At 30.5% G+C, this 20,261-nt stretch overlaps 1 protein-coding gene across 5 annotated transcripts in view; it reads left to right on the plus strand.

The window, feature by feature from the left end:
• Nucleotides 1–19,290, plus strand: part of LOC129243562 (fatty acid CoA ligase Acsl3) — a 60,622-nt gene extending 41,332 nt beyond the window's left edge. For 4 of the 5 annotated variants that reach the window (XM_054880663.1, XM_054880662.1, XM_054880665.1 and 1 more), the window contains 11 exons: nucleotides 6,632–6,767; nucleotides 12,402–12,840; nucleotides 12,914–13,120; nucleotides 14,550–14,709; nucleotides 14,784–14,958; nucleotides 15,060–15,199; nucleotides 15,362–15,534; nucleotides 15,595–15,704; nucleotides 15,770–15,923; nucleotides 18,540–18,815; nucleotides 18,880–19,290. In XM_054880663.1, the coding sequence (XP_054736638.1) occupies nucleotides 6,632–6,767; nucleotides 12,402–12,840; nucleotides 12,914–13,120; nucleotides 14,550–14,709; nucleotides 14,784–14,958; nucleotides 15,060–15,199; nucleotides 15,362–15,534; nucleotides 15,595–15,704; nucleotides 15,770–15,923; nucleotides 18,540–18,815; nucleotides 18,880–19,034 (2,125 nt within the window). In that variant the 3' untranslated portion in view covers nucleotides 19,035–19,290. Of the gene's footprint in view, nucleotides 1–6,284; nucleotides 6,392–6,631; nucleotides 6,768–12,401; nucleotides 12,841–12,913; nucleotides 13,121–14,549; nucleotides 14,710–14,783; nucleotides 14,959–15,059; nucleotides 15,200–15,361; nucleotides 15,535–15,594; nucleotides 15,705–15,769; nucleotides 15,924–18,539; nucleotides 18,816–18,879 lie in introns of those variants that run through there. The other variant, XM_054880666.1, reaches the window with a different exon arrangement.
• Nucleotides 19,291–20,261: the final 971 nt, after the last annotated feature.

Genomic DNA, 20,261 nt, shown 5'->3' on the forward strand with positions numbered 1-20,261 from the left:
TGTAATTTCGTTTTTTGTTTGTATTTGTTTTTTGCGTTTGTTGTAATTTTTTTTTGTATTTTATGTTTTTTAAATAAAAAAAAAAATTAAAATTTATTTTTTTTTTGGTTTTTTGTAATTTCGTTTTTTGTTTGTATTTGTTTTTTGCGTTTGTTGTAATTTTTTTTTGTATTTTATGTTTTTTAAATAAAAAAAAAAAATTATATTTTTTTTTGTAAATTTAATTTTATTTTTGTAAATTTGTTTTTTTGTAATTCATTTATAGTTTTTATTTTTTATTATATTTTTTGGTATTTATGTTTTTTGTGATTTTTTTTCGTAATTTGTGTTTGTAATCTATTTATTTTTTTGTTGCTGTACATTTTATTTGTACTGTTCCATTTTTCCCTTTTGAGTTTATAGCTTGTTATTTTTATCTTTGTTTATTTTATTTAGTAAATTTTTTTTTTGGGAGGTTGAATTAGTTTTAAAGGTGACGCACAGATGGCGCTATTTATCACTTATCGCGTTGGCAATACTGAATATATATTCATGATAAAGCCTCATCCCTAGGCTTTGTTTATCAGTATCTGTCATTTCGCTGAAGTATAAACAACGCAGTGTTTTCGTGCTCCGAGTATGTCAACTTTCGTGCCGTCGAAACGCAATTTGCGGGAAGCTTTGCTTTTCTGCTTCAATTTGAAAAAAAAATACAGCCCAAGCCCGTGAATTGCTGCAGGAGGCCTACCCAGACCATACTCCGTCGATTTCAACATGTGAGTACTGGTTTCGACGATTCAAAAGTATTGATTTTCACACCGAAGACAAGGAGCGTCTTGGCCAGCCCAAAAAGTTCGAGGACGCGGAATTGGGGGAATTGGTAAACTAGGACTAGTGCCAAACCCAAGAAGAGCTTGCTGAATCATTGGGCGTTGATAAATCAACCGTTTGCAAGCGTCTAAAAGCGATGGGAATGATCCAAAAGCAAGGACATTGGGTCCCGTACGAGTTGAAGCTGCGCGACGTCGAACGGCGATTTTTTACGTGCGAATTGCTGATCGAGTGACAAAATCGGAAGGGTTTTTTGCATCGGGTGGTGACTGGCGACGAAAAATGGATCCACTACGATAACCCAAAACGCAAAAAATCATGGGGTTTGCGCGGCCACGCATCAACGTCGACGGCCAAGCAGAATATTCACGGCAAGAAAATCATGCTCTGCATTTGGTGGGATCAGGTCGGCGTCGTATATTTTGAGCTGCTCCAACCGGGCGAAACAATCACGGGGGATCGTTACCGACTGCAATTGATGCGTTTAAGCCGGGCATTGAAAGAAAAACGGCCGGAAACGGTAAAAAGGCACGACAAGGTTATTTTGCAACATGACAACGCTCGGCCGCATGTTGCTCAACCTGTCAAAAAATACCTTGGAACGCTTGGCTGGGAAGTGTTACCCCACCCGCCGTATAGTCCAGACATAGCCCCCTCCGATTATCATTTGTTCCGGCATATGAGTCTCGATTTGGCGGACCAGCGGTTCTCCTCGTACGAGGCTACCAAAATATGGGTTGAGTCATGGATAGCCAAGCAGCGGCCAGAATTTTGGAGAAACGGCATCCGGAAATTGCCCGAAAGATGGGCGAAAGTTGTAGCTAGCGATGGCCAATACTTCGAATAAAATATTTTGTACCGTTTTTTCACAATAAAGCCCCAAATCTTCGAAAAAAACCTTTAAAACTAATTCAACCTCCAATATATTAATTTATATTTTTTTGATTTGATTTATCTTTTTGTTTTTGTTTTTTGTAATTTGTTTTTCTTGTATTCTACTATGTTTTCTATGTACATATGTATGTATGTATTTTATTTTAATGTTCTTTTTAGTAAATTTAATTTTACTTTTGTAAATTTGTTTTTTTGTAATTCATTTATGGCTTTCTGTTTTTTTAATTAATTTGTTTTTTTGTAATTAATTGTTTTTTCTTAATTAATTTATTTTTTGTTGCACATTTATTCCTTTTTTTTTTAGTTTGAACTGCTACGTTTTTTCCCTTTTTGTTATGTATTGTTTGTTTTGTTGTAATTTTTTGTATTGTTTGTCGTTTTTTGTAATTTTTTGTTTGTTTTTTGTAATTTTTTGTTTGTTTTTTGTAATTTTTTTTTTGAAATTTTTTTTTGTAATTGTTTTTTGCAATTTATGTTTTTTGGTATTTTGTATTTTTTTTTCTAATTTTTTAATTATTTTGTTTTTGTTTTTCTGTTGTTTTGTTGTTGTTTTTTTGTTTTTTTTTGTTTTTTGTTTTTTTTTTGTTTTTTGTTTTGTTTTTTTTCGTTTTTTTATTCTTCACCTTCTGTTTTTCAGTATTCCCCACATTTCCATACTATCAAGTCAAACTCATATACGCAAAACAATCAAAACACAATGACCATCATTATTTTATCTATGAGGGATCTGTGGCAACAAAAAAAAAAAAGACGCATGTCAACAGCGAAAATAAAATAAAATATCAAAATTGATAACGAAATTTCTACTTTGCATTTGGAAACAAAAATATAAATTTAAATTTTGTGACGTTATATTATCATCACGCCATATTTTGCCAAATCGCGACTTTTACGTATCTCCAACCTGTTGAAACATTTGAAATATTATGCACAGTTGCAGTGATTAATTGATAATAATTGCTATCAGTACATTAAATGAAACAAATTTTAATATAGTTGTTGAAATAAAAATAGTTCAATAAATAAGTCCATTGTAAAAAATCTACAACTGAATGCTACACCATTTTTTTATCGTTTAAACGCTTATCTAAAAGCAATGATTTTTAATGAAAATCAAAGTTCAGCGCAGATAAGTTTGTCTGCAGGGTTTATGATATTTATCGGTATGCAATGCGTGTTGTTGTGTTATACCTGGCGCGCACTAACGAGCTGATAAGGCAAATATTTTCTTAAAAATAAGGTATGAGTTACTTAATCTCTATGTCAGACCATGTTTTTATTGTTTCTATTTACAGGTGCGTAGTTAGTTTTATGCCGAAATGTTTAATGAGTGAGGCAAGAGTTTTGTGGCGTTGTAGAGTTGGACACAGTGCTATTCACCTTGTAGTTGATAAGTTAGGAAATTCAAGTTATTTATGTATAAGTATATTAGTTGCCAAAGTCCAAGAAATTACAAAATGATTATACAATAAAAACTTGCCGGCGTTTTATTGTGTTTTCCATTAATTTTATTGAGCTGTTCTGCCTTTGTGTTTGTATTTATTAATAATTTTCAAAGCAATTAGATTTTGAGTTTATCAATTCGACATGCGATGGCATTCAGAGTGATAGCAGCGAGGCATATTGCATATTGCATATTGACTTAATTTTTTTTATAAAAATTTGTTTTATAAAATTTTTTTATACGATTTTTTATGTAAAATATTTTTTATATATTATAAATATAATTGCATAATTTTTTATACATTTTTTATAAAATTTTTTTGTTTAAAATTTTTTATATAAAATTTTTTTATATAACAGTTTTTTATAAAAAATTTGTATACAATTTTGTTATAACATTTTTTTGTATACATGTTTTTATAATTTTTTTTTTATAAAATGTTTTTGTATGCAATTTTTTCCGAATAATATATATATAAAATGTAATTAGTTTAAACTGCATACCTAGAATTTGTCTAAAAATTCTGAATAAAATCTTTGAAGTGTTGATAGAAAATTGTTGAATTTTTTTTAATTTTGTACGAAGTTTGAAAAATAGAGTTATATGGTCTTTATTGCAGTAACTGTAATATAGTTTTATAAAAAAATAAGAATATTTAAAAGAAAAAAAAAAAATAAATAGTCAAAAGCTTCAAAAGCGGTCTTAGCTATGCCACCTGTAAATCATTGATTTTCCATTTCCTTCATTAATGATTTTCCATTTCCTTCCTACCATTTCTTCCATAATGATTTGTGGCATTTGCTTCACCAACATAAATATTCCCTATAAATGCTTGGGGTTTGCTGCTTAAGTGGTAGTTCTTGGCCGGATATAAATTCTGGTCGTCCCGTGCCTTGGTGCTTTTTCTTTCTTACTAAGGAATTCAGTATCGGCGTGAAACTAAAATTTTTCTTTAATTGTTGCTTTTATCGTTTGATTTATTTATCTCAACAGCTTAATAAAGCGCCTGATTGATGAATTTTCGTTTTCATAGTTGTATCGAGTCGCCAAGTACCGCCAAGTAAAGAAAAATTACGCTTCCTTCTCCGAATCTCATATTCCGTGATCTTCTTCTACCTTTTTGCGTATATCAAATTCGTGCACAAATCCTTTGTTAGCTTAGGTGTTTGTTTGACTGAACTTTTAATTCAAATTGTTCATCCAAAATTTGTGCTAAACCTAAGTTGTATTTACACTAAGCCAGATGTCGCTGATATTTTATAATATTATGTCGTCTAATTGTCTTAAAACTCCTACTCTTTCATGGAAGTAATAACAAAACAAATTATACCCGAAACGCGCCAATCGGCCGCGCTCTTAACACTAAACCTACCGATACAGTATGTATTCCTATTCCTACCAAAGTGGGTAAAATGTCCCGTCTCTAAAATGTTATATATATTACTAAGATCACATATATCTCTCGGTAAAACAATTAGCAAGAGAGGAGTAAATCTTGAAAAATACATTCGATGTATTTTTTAATAAAAGTCGTGAAGGCAAACGGCGATTTAATAAGAACTTCTGACAAAAAGTTTAAAATAGGTCATTTGACCCGTCATGGTAGGTTTAGTGTTAATGAATTTAAGGAGATAGCTTCTGGTGTCGATTTTTCTTTGTCTAATGATGTTTTCATTAACGCTTTGAAATCTTGTATATAATCTTATTTCATTTCTGGTAGTAGTCTATAAGAATTTGTTGTGCATAGACTTTTGTATATATAAATAAATAAATAAAAGTTGAGATTCTGCCAAGCTAATCCACATCGCTCGAAATGCGCGATATACTCAAAATACTTTGCGTCCAAAATGCCTTGGATCGGCAAGACTTTTACTGTTTGTTCTAATGAAAAATAATGCTAGAGGATATCCAATATTATTTATTTTCCTCAAATTTTAGGAAAAGAATAATTTTTTGCGTATTATTCCGTTTTTGGTTATAAGAGAGAGTTTTTGTTCGCGGATTATTCCGTCGAATGATGCAAAAGAGTTAAGCTTTTCGTTTCTTTTTTAGAACTAAAATGAATCTCAAGTTTTCCCAACTAACCTACTTCGGTTAAAGTCAAGTATCTCCGTAAGTTTTGTTCCGATTTCCTTGAAAATTTGGCACAGTATTAAGGATCAAAATTTGATGTTTTGAAAATAAATTGACAAAATTCGTTTAAAATTTGCTATGTTTCAAGTTTTCCCAATTGACCTAATATACTTATATATATGACCTAATATACTTATATATATGACCTAATATACTTATATATATGACCTAATATACTTATATATATATATATACTAAAGTCAAGTATCTCTGGAAGCACAAATAGAAAATATTACATTCTTAAACCCCACATAAATTAGTTTGTGCTGAGTTCGTGAAATTAATAAAATTTTTGCTCAATTTTTCACAACTATTCTATTTACCATTTCTACTAATTTCAATTTCTAATTAAAATTGTATGTCTTCAGTGAATTCACAATACTATTCATCATGAATAGACACTTGCAACTCCGTTATTGCGCGCATTTCGCACACAAATTAGCATAGTTACTGATCACTGATCGCAGCTCGCAGATCGCACACTGATTGATGGGGCAAGGTCTTCTAGTAGTTAGCGCATGTGCACTGAGAGTGGGGTGCATCATCCGCGGGTAGCGCAATTGCAAACTCTGAGCGAAATATTTGCTAGCACACATGAACGTTTGGCTAGGCGTTTTAGGCTTGCTGTTATCAGCAGTCGGACACAATGTCGTCGCTGCCGTCCTTTGCACCAATACCATTCCACTGCCAATGTGTACATATGTATATATGTATGTACAAAAGAGTCTTATCAACGTCTCTAACACCAGCATAGGAGCACGCGACTATTGCTTTTTTTTTTTTTTTTTTTTTTTTTTTTTTTTTTTTTTTTTTGTGCTCTAAGTTTCAAATTTTGAGATAATACTTACATTTAAAGCTAATATTTTTCGTGCGACGACCCTATCAGTGAAAATACTGAGGCGCGCACTGAGCGTTTCATGAAATATTTTCATTTTTAGTGTTTAGTTTAGTCGCATTTGCGGTGGCGTTTAGTACTTAATTACTTTTAGCCGATCGTGTTTTTGTCGTTTAGAGAGGGAGCAGTGCCTTTTGGTCAGCGTGCGTGTGTGTGTACATATTTTGAACTTTTTTTTTTGCCTTTGTCTTAAAGCCATTTGAACTTTTCGAGAAGTGAGTTTACAGTGATTTGATTAATGCAGCTCATTAATCAGCTCATCATTTGTAAAATCTGTTACAAGATCAGTTCAATGTTTAAGGTGCAATGATCAGTGATCGTTGATCGTGCGTGCGCCACGAGATGTGACTTTGGAACTTGTAATCTGTCTGTAGCAATAGTTTTATTTTATAATCGTCAAATGTTCAATTAAAATTGAAAACTAAACTGTGTTTCCACTCATATCTAATCCGCAGGATGGAGAGCTTCTGGGTGCAGAGCGCCATCGGCGCCATTAAGGTGCTCGCTTTCGTGTGTGATATAATCACATTGCCGGTATATTTGGTGTTGCAGCGGCCATGGAAGCGAAGAGAGGAGTCGCGACGCGTCAAGGTGAGTGCAAAACAAAAATAAAATATCTCCATACATACATCTGTACACGTGAACTTTGAGCCTTTAAATAAGTTTACATTAATTTTTCAGCTACTGATTTACTTTAACTTAGTGTAGTAAGCATTTCGATTTAATTTACATATTTAGATGAAACAGCTTTTAGTTATCTCCGTAGTTGTAGTTTCATATACATATGTGCATATGTATGTGTGACTTGCTAATTATTTAGATTATCAATCATTACTCCGTCCGCTAAGTGCATACATACATACATACATACTTAAATATTGTTGTTAATGTCAGAGAATGTACGGTTAACAGATGATTTGCCAATTACAGTCGTCTTCCAAGTTAAGTCGCAAAATAAGTTGTGTAAGAGCAAAGGTTTGTCGTGCGCTGCTTGTCAAAGTCGACCCTTCTGTTCTGTGGCATGCTTGCCCTGGAAAATTATAACTTATACGAGGGGTGCCTTTTATATGTCGGGATTAGAGAACAAAAACCAATTTTAATCATCGAAATTGTTTTTCAAAATATTCTCCATGAAGATCTATACACTTTTGCATGCGTTTGAACCAATTGTCGAAGCACTTTTGCCACTCTGAATGAGGTACCTCCAAAACATGCATTCTGAATGCCGCAACCGCTTCTTCAGGTGTCGAAAAACGTTGACCTCTCAGTTTGTTTTTTACGTACGGGAATAAAAAGAGGTCATTCGGTGCCAAGTCAGGACTATACGGCGGATGACCCATTAATTCGATGTTTTGGGCGCTCAAAAATGCAGTTGTTTGAGCCGATGTGTGAGAGCTCGCATTGTCCTGGTGAAGAGTGATCCGTCTTTGGCGATTGGTTTTCCTAATTTCTTGGATGACAACTGGCAAACAAATGGTTGTGTACCACACAGAATTTACTGTTCTGCGTTGTTCTAGTGGTACGGTTGCGACATGTCCAGTTTTTCCGAAAAAACAGGCGACCATTTGCTTGGAAGTGCTTCGTGCGCGAACAACTTTTGTTGGTTTTGGCTCATCTTGAAACACCCATACAGTCGACTGCTGTTTACTTTTGGGCTCATACGCGTAAATCATAGGCGTGTTTCGAAGCCTCGCGATCGTATTTTTTGAGCATTTCTTTCGACCAATCGACACGTGCCTTTTTTTGAGCGATTGACAAATTGTGTGGGATCCAACGCGAACAAATTTTTTTGACAGTCAAATGTTTATGCAATATTGAATGTATGCTGGTCCCACTAATGCTTAAGATTGTCTCAATCTCACGATAGGTCACATGACGATCTTGCAATATCAGTTCGCGCACAGCATCAATGGTTTTCGGAGCAACAACTGATTTTGGACGACCTTTACGAAATTCGTTTTGGAGTGAACTACGACCACGATTGAATTCACCATACCATCGATAAACACTGGTCCTTGATGGAGGTTGCCAAATCCCGAAATATAAAAGGCACCCCTCGTACAATTTGAACTATAAAACATGCAAACCATTCATGTACTTTGAATTTTTTTGTTTACAAAAGTTTAAAGCTCACTTTCTACTTTATCGAAACAAGGCATTATCAGATCTTTTGAAGTGAGCGGTATTGCAAATTTTTTTTTCATACCCGCGTGGGCTTATTATAATTTTGTTCGCATAACGGTTGTATGTAATAGAATAAAATAATCGAGATGGATGTAGACATGCAGCCCGCGCAAAAAGTATATTTGACAGCATTTTAAGTTTTGATCATTTCATGCATTCTTTATATTTACGGTGAAAATGCGCAACACCGTCAGGAAAAAAACATCTGTTCACACAGCTTTGAATTTTGCTTTCGATCCAATTATTTGCGAACCAGGTTTCCGATCCATATAAGACTACTGATAGTACATTTGTCTTAAAGATCCTTAATTTTGTATGTACGCTGAGGATGTTCGAAGACCAGATAGCTCGGAGCTATGCATATCGCTTTATTTATTCTGGCGATAACGTCGAGTTTCGCACTGCCTTCAGCGTCAATGATACTACCTAAGTAGGTAAAGGGGTCAACGTTCTCAATTTGATCACTATTTAAGAAGAACGGGCGGCTGCTAGTGGATCGAATTTACCTATTGTGATACCTGCATTTGATTTCCATCCCCTAACTAAGTTGCTTAAACCACTTGGATATTTTTAAGACGGTAACTAGTCTCTCCAGTGAGACATTTTGCAAATTCTTAGTCGTATTGTTTTTGGCTGCTTTGTCAATAGCGTAGATCTCAGCTAAGGATCAATTTAAAGATAATTGTTCCGAGTCGTTCCGGTTACGTAGAACCGACTGCCGTGGGAATGCTGTCTTGTGCTTTGTAGTTTCTATTGCTTTCGCCTGCTCTTCCTCTTCACAATCAAGTAATTCAGCTGCCTTTTGTTTGTTTTTTCATGGAGCGAATTCGGAAGACGCATCCTTATAATATTGCCGCAAGGTAAGGCCGTCGTCGGCAGGTACCCACATAAATTATACCAGACGCTATATAGATTTGACCTTGAACTTGGTTTATACTCTCTTTCTTAAGCTACTTCGATGACAATTCTAATAATTTTTGAATGCTGTTGCAAAAATAACACACGTTCCAATTTTTTTTTATTTGGTACACAGAGGGACATAAAGAACATCAAGGTTGATTTCAACTTGCAACGACTAACGATTATTAAAGATCAGTTGAGCCAAGCCAATGCATTTGGATAGCCCACCCAAAAAAACAAATTAAAAGATTTTTTTTTTAATTAAAAGAATTATTATTTTTTTAATTAAAAGAATTATTTTTTTTCTAATTAAAAAGATTTTTTTAATTAAAAGATTTTTTTTTTAATTAAAAGAATTTTTTTTGAATTAAAAGAATTTTTTTTAATCAAAAGAATTTTTGTTTTAATTAAAAGAACTTTTTTTAATACCAGAAAAATTAAGAAACGTTATAAAAGCCATTTAAAAATATGCATATTTGTCATTGTTACCCTTCAGCGCAATTCGCTTTTTTCTATAAACAGTTAATGAATTCTCCTCTTGCCTTGATAAGCAAAATTTGGTGATAAAAATCTCACCAGTTCTTCAAACTTTTATTTTCTGAATTTTTTTTTATATTTTTTTTTTTTCAAGATAAACGCACCTGCAAAATGTATATTTTATCTACAATATAAACTTAGAGCTTTAGTTAGTATTTTTATTGGCTGTATTTACAGTCCATGCGGCTTCCAACGTTTTCATTTTATTTTTTAACTTTTCGATGAACTTTTAATTGCGCGAAGCACACACAACACAGCAGGCGAAATATATACTACATATATACGTGCATACAGTTAATTTTACACTTTACTTATAAGGTAAATAAATATATGTATGTGTGTGTGTGTCTCGCAATACTCACATGCATATACACATACATGCATACAAATGTATGCATAAACAAATATCTCGCCAAATTAACGGTTGGAGTTTTGTTTTTATGTTATTACTTGCTCTTTCGCTCTCTTTGTTTATTACCTGTTTGTTGTTTTTTTTACCTTTTTTGTTTTTGTGCCACAGGCTGTTCCGGTTAGAAAAATTGTGGCTGACACGGACGAGAAGCCCAGATATGCCGCAGACGACATTGAGGTTCTGCTTTCATTCATTGGTTTTGTTGTTTCCTTTTCTTTATAGTTTTTTTATTTTGAGTTGAATATCCTTAATTGTTTATTTTTCCAAATTTTGTTGTTTGCATTTTATTAATTGGCATTGAACATTTATTTTTCACTACTTTTTTGGTTTTTGGATTGAGAAAAACAAAAAAAAATTTGCCGTTTACTTTACTTTACTTTACCTACTCTAACACAAGGAAGATATTTAAAAAATCTTTAAATTGGCGATTAAAGTAGAAAATTCATAAAATTAGTTGTTAGTATTTTTTTAACTTTATAATAAACTAAAAACGGATGAATTTTATATTTTAAAGCCATTTTATTAGAATATAGTAAAATTGTAAATAAAGTAGAAAAAGTATTATATAAAAATTGTTAGTATTTTTTTTTCTAAATTTATAATAAAGTAAAAAAAAAACCGAGAAATTTAATGTTTTAAATCCATTTTATTAAAATGGGTGACAAAAATGACTTGTTTTTCTATTTTCTTTGTAGTAACACAAGAACATTTAAACGGACTTCGAAATATTTAGTTTCGTATTTTCTTTTTGTGTAACATTGAAGTAATAAATAAAATGAAATCGTTGCTTTTATTTATTTGTCGATATTTAGGCCCCAATTAAAAGATATTCTCAGGAAGCACTTCCTTTTTTAAATTGAGAAATCTAACCAGGAATTACATTTTTTTATTTATTAATTTTAAAATTTTAATTTATTATTTGGACTTAAAAATTTTAAATATAATTATTTAATAAACATCTTCACTGTGTTATCGAGTTAAATTACATAGATATTCCAACCCACTTCACCTTCACCACCGTACATACCTACTTACCTACTTATAATCTGAAATTTGTGTTTGCCTCAAAGGGTTTGGGCTTCCCAATTAGTGAAACATTTTTTTTTTAATTTCCTCTGAAACAGCTGAAACACTTAATATCCAATTGGTGGCAGATCCTCAAAACGTCTCCTTTAAATATATGATATGTATGTGTTTTTTATTGTACTTATTTATTTATATTTATCAAATTGCACAAATTAAGTCACAATTAAGTTGCTTTTTTCCCTACGAAAGCAACTTCATTTTTCATTTAATCATAAATTTCGCCTGAAAGTATAATTCATACCAAATGACATTTTAGTGAATTCAATATATGGAATTTGCTTTGTGGTATGCCCGAGTAAATCCTGCATGCTTTTAGGCGAAATTTTTGTGTTTTTGTTTTAATTAATTTTTCAAGACAGTATATTTTAAGCGTCTTATCCGGTTTATCTTTGTTGTTATCCTCTTGGTTCACTTGCTGGTTTTTTTTTTAAAACAAACAAACAGTGCCTTCATTGTCAAAATAAAGTGGATTCTGAATAGTATTAGCTCTGAAAAATTTCTGTATCTAAGCCAAAAAAAGGCATCGGGCATGTTCTGCAAATCATACAATTTGAAATCAGCGAGTTTTTTGTAACCTATTTCGAAGTTTTCTTAACAAAAAGACAAAAATTTGGCATTCAATCGTTGGATATGACGTAAAAATGTGCTTCAAGCAGTGCCCATTCGAAAAAAATTATGATGAAATAAAAATTAATATCATTTTAAATCGAACGTCAAGGCTAAACTGATCTTAAGAACTGTCGTCTAAACTCGGTAATTTCTCTCTTTTAAATAAATTTTTATATAACCAACTTTTAAGAAATTAATGAAATGACTTTTAAAGCTCGCTTTATTTTAACTAGAAATATAACAAAGGAGGCACTGTGCTCTTTAATCTGTATCACAGGCATTTAGAAAAACAAATATATATACATATGTATATATTTACATACACGAACATACATATATATGTGATAACCGTAATGAAATGATGGCTCCCTCAAGGTGTAATCCACAGACCCACCCACCCACTTGCCTTTCGCCGTTCTCACTCGCCTTCAAACCATTACTACTACTACTATCTCTTACCTCTCTCTTTCTCTCTCTTGCATTTGCTATTCTTCTAGGCGCGTGTCGTCCACTCCGATGAACATTCGTTGACCTATCGCACCATTGAACCGCCACGTGAGGTGCACGTCAAGATGCTGCAAAATAACATCGACACACTGGAGAAGATGTTCAACTATGTCGCCAAGTTGCATTCGAACAAACGTTGCTTGGGCACACGTCAGATACTCAGCGAGGAGGATGAGGTACAACCAAATGGACGCATCTTCAAGAAATACAATATGGGTGAGTATAAGTGGAAGAATTTCGTTGAAACGGATCGCATGGCCACTTCCTTTGGACGCGGTCTGCGCGAATGTGGACAGAGTGCGCGTCAAAATATTGTCATCTTTGCGGAGACGCGCGCTGAGTGGATGATTGCGGCGCATGGTTGCTTCAAACAGGCTCTGTCCATTGTAACCGTCTATGCCACACTGGGTGACGATGGAGTGGCGCATTGTGAGTAGATATTCGACTTTTTTGGTTTTTCGTTTTCTCTATTAACATTTGCTTTTCTTGCTCTTTTCTCTAGGCATCAGCGAGACTGAAGTCACCACAGTGATCACTTCACATGAGTTGTTGCCTAAATTCAAGCAATTGCTGGACAAGTGCCCCAAAGTGGATACCGTTATCTATATGGAGGATCAGTTGCACAAGACCGATACAACGGGCTTCAAGAGTGGTGTGCGCATACTCGCTTTTTCGCAAGTCGTGCGCATGGGACAGGAGAGCAAATTCGGTGAGTTATTTCGTGAATGGGAAATGTGAAATGGAAGCAGAAAACCGTAAAACTTGAAGATATCGATTATATATTATATAAAAATATAATACGTAATAAAAGCATTACATTAAATATATAAACAATTTAACTAAATAAAAAAAAATTAATTAAATTAAAAAATAAAATAATTTATAAAATAAATAAAAAAGAGATAAAATAAAAAGAGATAAATAAAAATAAAAAGAGATAAAAAATTATAAAGAAAAAAAATATAATAATAAAGAATAAAAAGTAATAATAAAGAAACAACAGTTATAATAAAGGAAAAAACTAAATAATAAAGGAAAAAAGAAATAATAAAGAAAAATATAATAATAAAAAAATAATAATAATAAAGAAAAATAATAACGAAAAAAATAGTAAAGAAAAAAAATTATAAAGAAGAAAAAATTATAAAGAAAGAAAAAAAATATAAAGACAAAAAAATAGAGAGAAAAAAAATAGAAAGAAAAATATAGAAAGAAAAAAACATTAAAACGAAAAAATAATAATAAAAAGAAAAAAATTGAAGAAAAAAAATAGAAAGAAAAAAATTAAAAAACTAAAAGGCAGCAAAAAAATTAATAAAGAAAAAAAAAGTTCAGTAAATTAAAAATATGAGGAAAGTGCAACAATCTTCAAAAAAATTTTTTTTTTTTATATGAAAATTGGAAAAGTAATGAATTACAATCACAATGAATTAAAAAGCATTAGCGACTAGGCCATCAGCTTTACGTAACATAAGAATTTATATAATAATATTCGTGTATAATTTAGATTTCAAAATACAAATTAATTTTGTAAATAAAATGTATAAAACTTTTAATGTTTTCTGCGTTAACTTCGGGCAGAAGTTCTTCTATTGTGTGGCTTGATATTGATTGTCTTATTGAAAGTAATGCTTCACAATTTGTAACGATGTGTTGGATAAAATGTGTCTCTTCGGTGCAGAAATCTTTAAAAATTAAAAACTAGAAAATTAAAAGAAAAATACAACGAAAGTAAAAAAAAACTTTCGAAAAATATAAAAGAATTGAGGCAGGTAAAAAATAAGAATAAATCAAATATAATGAACGCATGACGCCATTAACAAAAATTATAAATCTTTCGATAGGGCGATTCATTTTGCGCCACCTTGTATATATATAACTAACAAAATCAGTATGAAAATAAATTTTTAAATAATTGTCTGCAATAAAACAATACAACACAATGAACTCCCAATAATAAAACCATAAACAAAATTATTTAAATAAAAAAAAAAAATGTTTACGAACCAAAAAATGCCAAATAATATTTAATACAATTCAATCAAATTAAAAAGTTTTAATATGAAAATGAATTAAAATAATATAAATAAAGAATTTATGTTTTAATAATATTTTTTTCTTTCTCCCTCCTCTCTTAGAGAGCGTTCCACCCAAGGCTGAGGATACAGCCATCATCATGTACACGTCCGGTTCAACAGGCACACCAAAAGGTGTTCTACTGTCACACAACAACTGCATTGCCACCATGAAGGGATTCTGCGATGTGGTGTCAGTGCGACCCGATGACGTGCTGATTGGGTATGGCAGCAACCATAAATTCATTGTCATAATTCTACTTATCTATTCTCGTTTTCTCTCTACCAAACACTTAGCTTTCTTCCACTGGCGCATGTTTTCGAATTACTTGCCGAGAGCGTTTGCCTGATGACTGGCGTGCCTATTGGCTATTCTACGCCATTGACTTTGATTGACACCAGCAGTAAGATTATGCGCGGCAGCAAAGGTGACGCGACCGTTTTGCGACCCACTTGCATGACTTCCGTACCGGTAAGCAGAGAATCTTTCGAGTATAACGCCATTAGTTCTGTCAATGATAGCTTTGAATTTCATAAATTATAATTTAATATAATTTTATCTATATTTTGCAGTTGATTTTGGACCGCATTTCCAAGGGCATTAACGACAAAATCAATTCGGGCTCGTCATTTAAGAAAGCACTCTTCAAATTCCTCTATCAATACAAAGTGCGTTGGACGCAGCGTGGCTATCAGACGCCAATGATTGATAAGTAAGTAAAATAAATGAAGTTAACAGATTTGCCTAAAACGCATAAAACACAAAAAAGCTTTGCACAGTTTCAAGAATTTAGGTCTTTTTACGAAATACTCACTGAAATAGTAATCAACATTTGTCAGAAAAAATAATTAATTTTTGCTCCCTCTCCACACAGATTGGTTTTCCAGAAGGTCGCGAAATTGCTTGGAGGACGTGTACGCTTGCTTTTGTCCGGTGGTGCGCCACTCTCGCCCGACACACATGAACAAATCAAAACTTGCCTATGCGTAGAATTGGTACAAGGCTATGGTCTGACGGAAACTACATCGGGAGCGACTGTTATGGACGGTAATTGCGCTAGTTAGCAGCTTAAAACAATAAAAAAATTAATAATAAAATAAATTATAGCTCGTGATTTGACTTATGGGCGCACTGGTGCACCGCTGACGGTATGTGACATTCGTCTGGTCAATTGGGAGGAGGGCAGATATCGTATTACGAATAAACCATATCCACAGGTTTGCCGAATTTAAAAAGCCATATTTTTGCTTAAAAAATATAAAAATTCTAATTTTGCTATCAGGGCGAAGTGCTGATAGGTGGCGATTGCGTATCGAAAGGTTACTACAAATTGCCCGGCAAAACCGCAGAAGATTTCTTTGAGGAGGATGGTAAGCAGTGGTTCAAGACAGGCGACATTGGTGAAATTCATCCCGATGGTGTACTTAAAATCATTGGTGAGTAGCTGTTTAGCTTGGAGTTGATTTTTTTTTTAATTAGAGGCTTCTTGTTAAATTTGTGCATATGAAAATTTGTCGAAGTGTTAAGTGATAGGTTGCTGATATTTTAGTTATTTTTTAAACAGTTTTTTTTCTAATTTTGCCTTAATTTTTTATATTTAAAATTTTTAGCTGTCTACTCTATTTAGTTTGTTTTGTTTTAATTAATTTATTTTATTTGCATTGTTTATTTTATTTAAAACTATTATTTTTTTATTTTAAGTTATTATTTTTTATTTGAAATTTTTAAAATTTGTTTTTTTTCGAAATTTTTATTTTTTTATTTAAATTTTTTTGTTTAATTTAATTCTTTTTATTTAAAATTTTTAAAATGTTGAGATCTGATATTTTGAATTTTAAAAATTAAGAAATTTATATTAAATTTTGGGATTTAGGAATACATTTAAAAGTTTAAATTTTTGATTTTATGTATTTTTTTTATTTAATATTACTATTACTATTTTTATTTAAAGTTATTATTGGTATATTTAAAGCTATTATATTTTGATATACATATTTATTTTATTTACATGTTTAAGTTTTTTATTGAAATTATTTTTAAATTTTTTTTTTAATTTTTAATTTAGAATTTTTTTTGTCTTATTTGTCTTATTTAAAATTTTTAGCTGTCTACTCTATTTAGTTTGTTTTGTTTTAATTAATTTATTTTATTTGCATTGTTTATTTTATTTAAAACTATTATTTTTTTTATTTTAAGTTATTATTTTTTATTTGAAATTTTTAAAATTTGTTTTTTTCGAAATTTTTATTTTTTTATTTAAATTTTTTTGTTTAATTTAATTCTTTTTATTTAAAATTTTAAAAATGTTGAGATCTGATATTTTGAATTTTAAAACTTAAGAAATTTATATTAAATTTTGGGATTTAGGAATACATTTAAAAGTTTAAATTTTTGATTTTATGTATTTTTTTTATTTAATATTACTATTACTATTTTTATTTAAAGTTATTATTGGTATATTTAAAGCTATTATATTTTGATATACATATTTATTTTATTTACATGTTTAAGTTTTTTATTGAAATTATTTTTAAATTTTTTTTTTAATTTTTAATTTAGAATTTTTTTTGTCTTATTTGATTTTTTTATTTACATTGTTATTTTATTGAAAATTATTGCTATTTTTATTTTAAGTCAATATCTCTTTATTTACAGTTATTTTTTTATTTAAAATTTTCATTTCTTAATTTAAAGTTTTTATATAAAACTTTAATTTTTTTCTATTTAAAAATTTATTTTATATAATTTTTTTTATTTAAATTTTTAAATTTAAATTTTTAAATTTAAACAAATTTTATTTTCAATAACATTTTTTTTTTAATTGTTTATTTCGTATTTTTAAAATGTTGAGTTCTTATATTTCGAATTTTAAAAATTAATAAATGTATATAAAGTTTTAGGATTTAGGAAATTTTGAATATAATAAATACGTTTAAAACTTTAATTTTTATATCTTATTTAATTTTTTATTTAAAATTACTTTTACGATTTTTATTAATTATTATATTGGTTTATTTAAAGCTATTATATTTTTATATGTTTATTTTTTTTAATTTGCATTTTTTAGTTTTTTATTGAACATTTTTACTTTTTTATTAAACTTTTTCTAATGTTTATTGTTTTTTTATTTTATAATATTTTTTTATTTGATTTTTTTATTTACATTGCTTTTTTTATTTAAAATTATTAATATTTTTATTTTAAGCTAATGTCTCTTTATTTACAGTTATTTTTTATTTAAAATTTTAACTTTTTAATTTAAAGTTTTTATTTAAAATTTTTATTTTTGTTTCTATTGAAAAATTGATTTAAATATTTTTTTTTTATTTACAGTTTTTTCATAAAGATTTTTTTGTTCTGAAAACTTTTTTTATTTCATATTTTTAAAATGTTGAGAACTTATATTTTGAATTTTAAAAATTTTGAAATCTGTATAAAATTTGGGTTTGAAGAAATTTTTCAATTGTAATTTTTTTTATGTATAAACACGTTTAAAACTTGTAAGTTTTGAGTTTTTAAATCATTGTACGATTTTAAAATTTTAAAATTGTAAAAGTTTTTACATGAATTTTTACTATCGCCGGTTTTTCGGAAAGTAGCATAATTTTTTTTTTTTAATTTTCTAAAACTATTTTAGTTAATTGAAATTTTAAAAATTTGTTTAATTCTGTATAATGTATTTTTTTCTCTTAATTTTCACCTTGAAAGTAGTTGAGTCTGATTTTTTTTAATATTCAATTCTCAAATTTTAAAGTTTTTTTATTTTCCAGTTTTTTTAAATTTACAATTTATAATTTTTTTTTAATTTAATTGTAGTTTCATTTATCTACATTTTTTGTCTGTAATTTATTTTATTTAATCTTCTTTTATTTAATTTCCTATTAACTTATTTAATTTTATTTTATTTTATCCATATGGTATTGCTACGCACCGAAAGGTCTATGCGTGGCTTGTTGCCAACCAGGCTAACCTAACCTTATCCCCTTTTATTTTATTTTCTAATACTTTATTTTTCCACTGCGAGCCTCTACTGATATTCTTTCCTCTCATAGATCGCAAGAAGGATTTGGTTAAGCTGCAGGCCGGCGAATATGTTTCTCTGGGCAAAGTTGAGTCCGAACTGAAGACCTGTCCGCTTGTGGAGAATATCTGCATTTACGGTGATCCATCCAAGCAATTTACGGTGGCGTTGCTGGTGCCCAATCACAAGCACCTCGAAGATTTGGCTGACCGCAATGGCTTAAAGGGCAAATCATTCGAAGAATTGTGCGCGTCGGCGGCTATGGAGAAAGCGGTGATCAAAGAAATTGCCGAGCATGCTAGGAAATGTAAGTATAAAATAAGAAACCTGCGCTTAATGGGAATTTTATTCCATTTTCGTTTTTCTCGCAGGCAAATTGCAAAAGTATGAAGTGCCCGCAGCCATTACGCTCTGCAAGGAGGTTTGGTCGCCGGACATGGGTCTCGTTACAGCCGCCTTCAAACTGAAGCGCAAGGAAATCCAAGACAAATACCAACACGATATTAATCGCATGTACGCCTCATGAAAGTCAATGTACTGATTTGTTGTTTTAGAACAAAACTAAATGTACATTTTTCCCCACATGCTGCAAATTAGGATAAATTGAAGATTTGCAAATTGGTGAGATAAAGTGAGAAAAACAAATTGGCCATCGATTGGTTGTGGAAAAATGTACAAGAAAAAAGATTGAAATAATGAAATGAGCAAGCGACAAAAAGGCAACAAAAACACAGCAACACAGTAGCAACCACACATATGTTGCAATAAAAAAAAAAACAAAATTAGTTTTTTCAATATCGTTTCCTAAAAACGTCTTTTTTTAATTAATTATTACAATATAATTTTTTTTTTTTTTTGTAAATTATAATTATTAAATATAATGGAAGTTGTAATGTGTTTTTTAGGTGCGTTATTACGATTACATATTTATATATTGTATAACGAGTTAAAAGAAAAGCAAGAAACGTTAACTATTTAAATGCTGGTTTATTTAATTATACAAATATTTTGCGCCTAGAGGATATTTGAATTGAAAAATATTTGGTGACAAGTCCAGAGTGCTGTTGACGGGACAGATGCTTCCAATTTCGTGTGGAAGACAGGCAAAAAGCGAAACCGAAAAACCGAAATATAGACCGGGCCCTATAGCAACGCACTGAATTTGGCACTTGTAGCTTTAGTATATAGTTTTTAAGTGATTTTTAAGATAAGTCTAGTGAAAATTTTTCTCTTTTGTTGCAAACTTTAGACCTTGAATATTAAGCTGAAAACAATAAAATATTTAAAATTTAAACCAAACAATAATAAAAATAAAGTTATTTAAAATCAAAGAAAACAAAATATTTTAAATACTAAACACCACTGGCAAACAAGAGAGAGATTGATGAATGCGCGTGAGAATGTCGTGTACGGCAGAGTAGCCTGTTTACAAAGAGTTACTGGAGCTTGTAAATATCATATAAATGTATGTATAGAGGCATGTAACCGGAATAGAAACAAAAATGAAATTGAAAATAAATAAATTAACGTAAATAGCAAAAACTTAAGGGGGAAGTCTACTGTGACAAGGGGAAAAACAGGCTTATTTTCCGGATTTTATTTCTAACAAAATATTGCTCGTACATAAAATCTATTTAAACTCTTATCTTTATTATATATTTAAGTTTTTGAAAAAAAAATTTTAAGTCAAAATATTCAAAATGGCCGCTGTGGCACTTCTGCAAGCGCAGGTCCGCTTTTCTTAGGTGCCTAA

The sequence above is a fragment of the Anastrepha obliqua genome, chromosome 4 (genome assembly GCF_027943255.1).
Source record: "Anastrepha obliqua isolate idAnaObli1 chromosome 4, idAnaObli1_1.0, whole genome shotgun sequence".
Lineage (NCBI taxonomy): Eukaryota > Metazoa > Arthropoda > Insecta > Diptera > Tephritidae > Anastrepha > Anastrepha obliqua.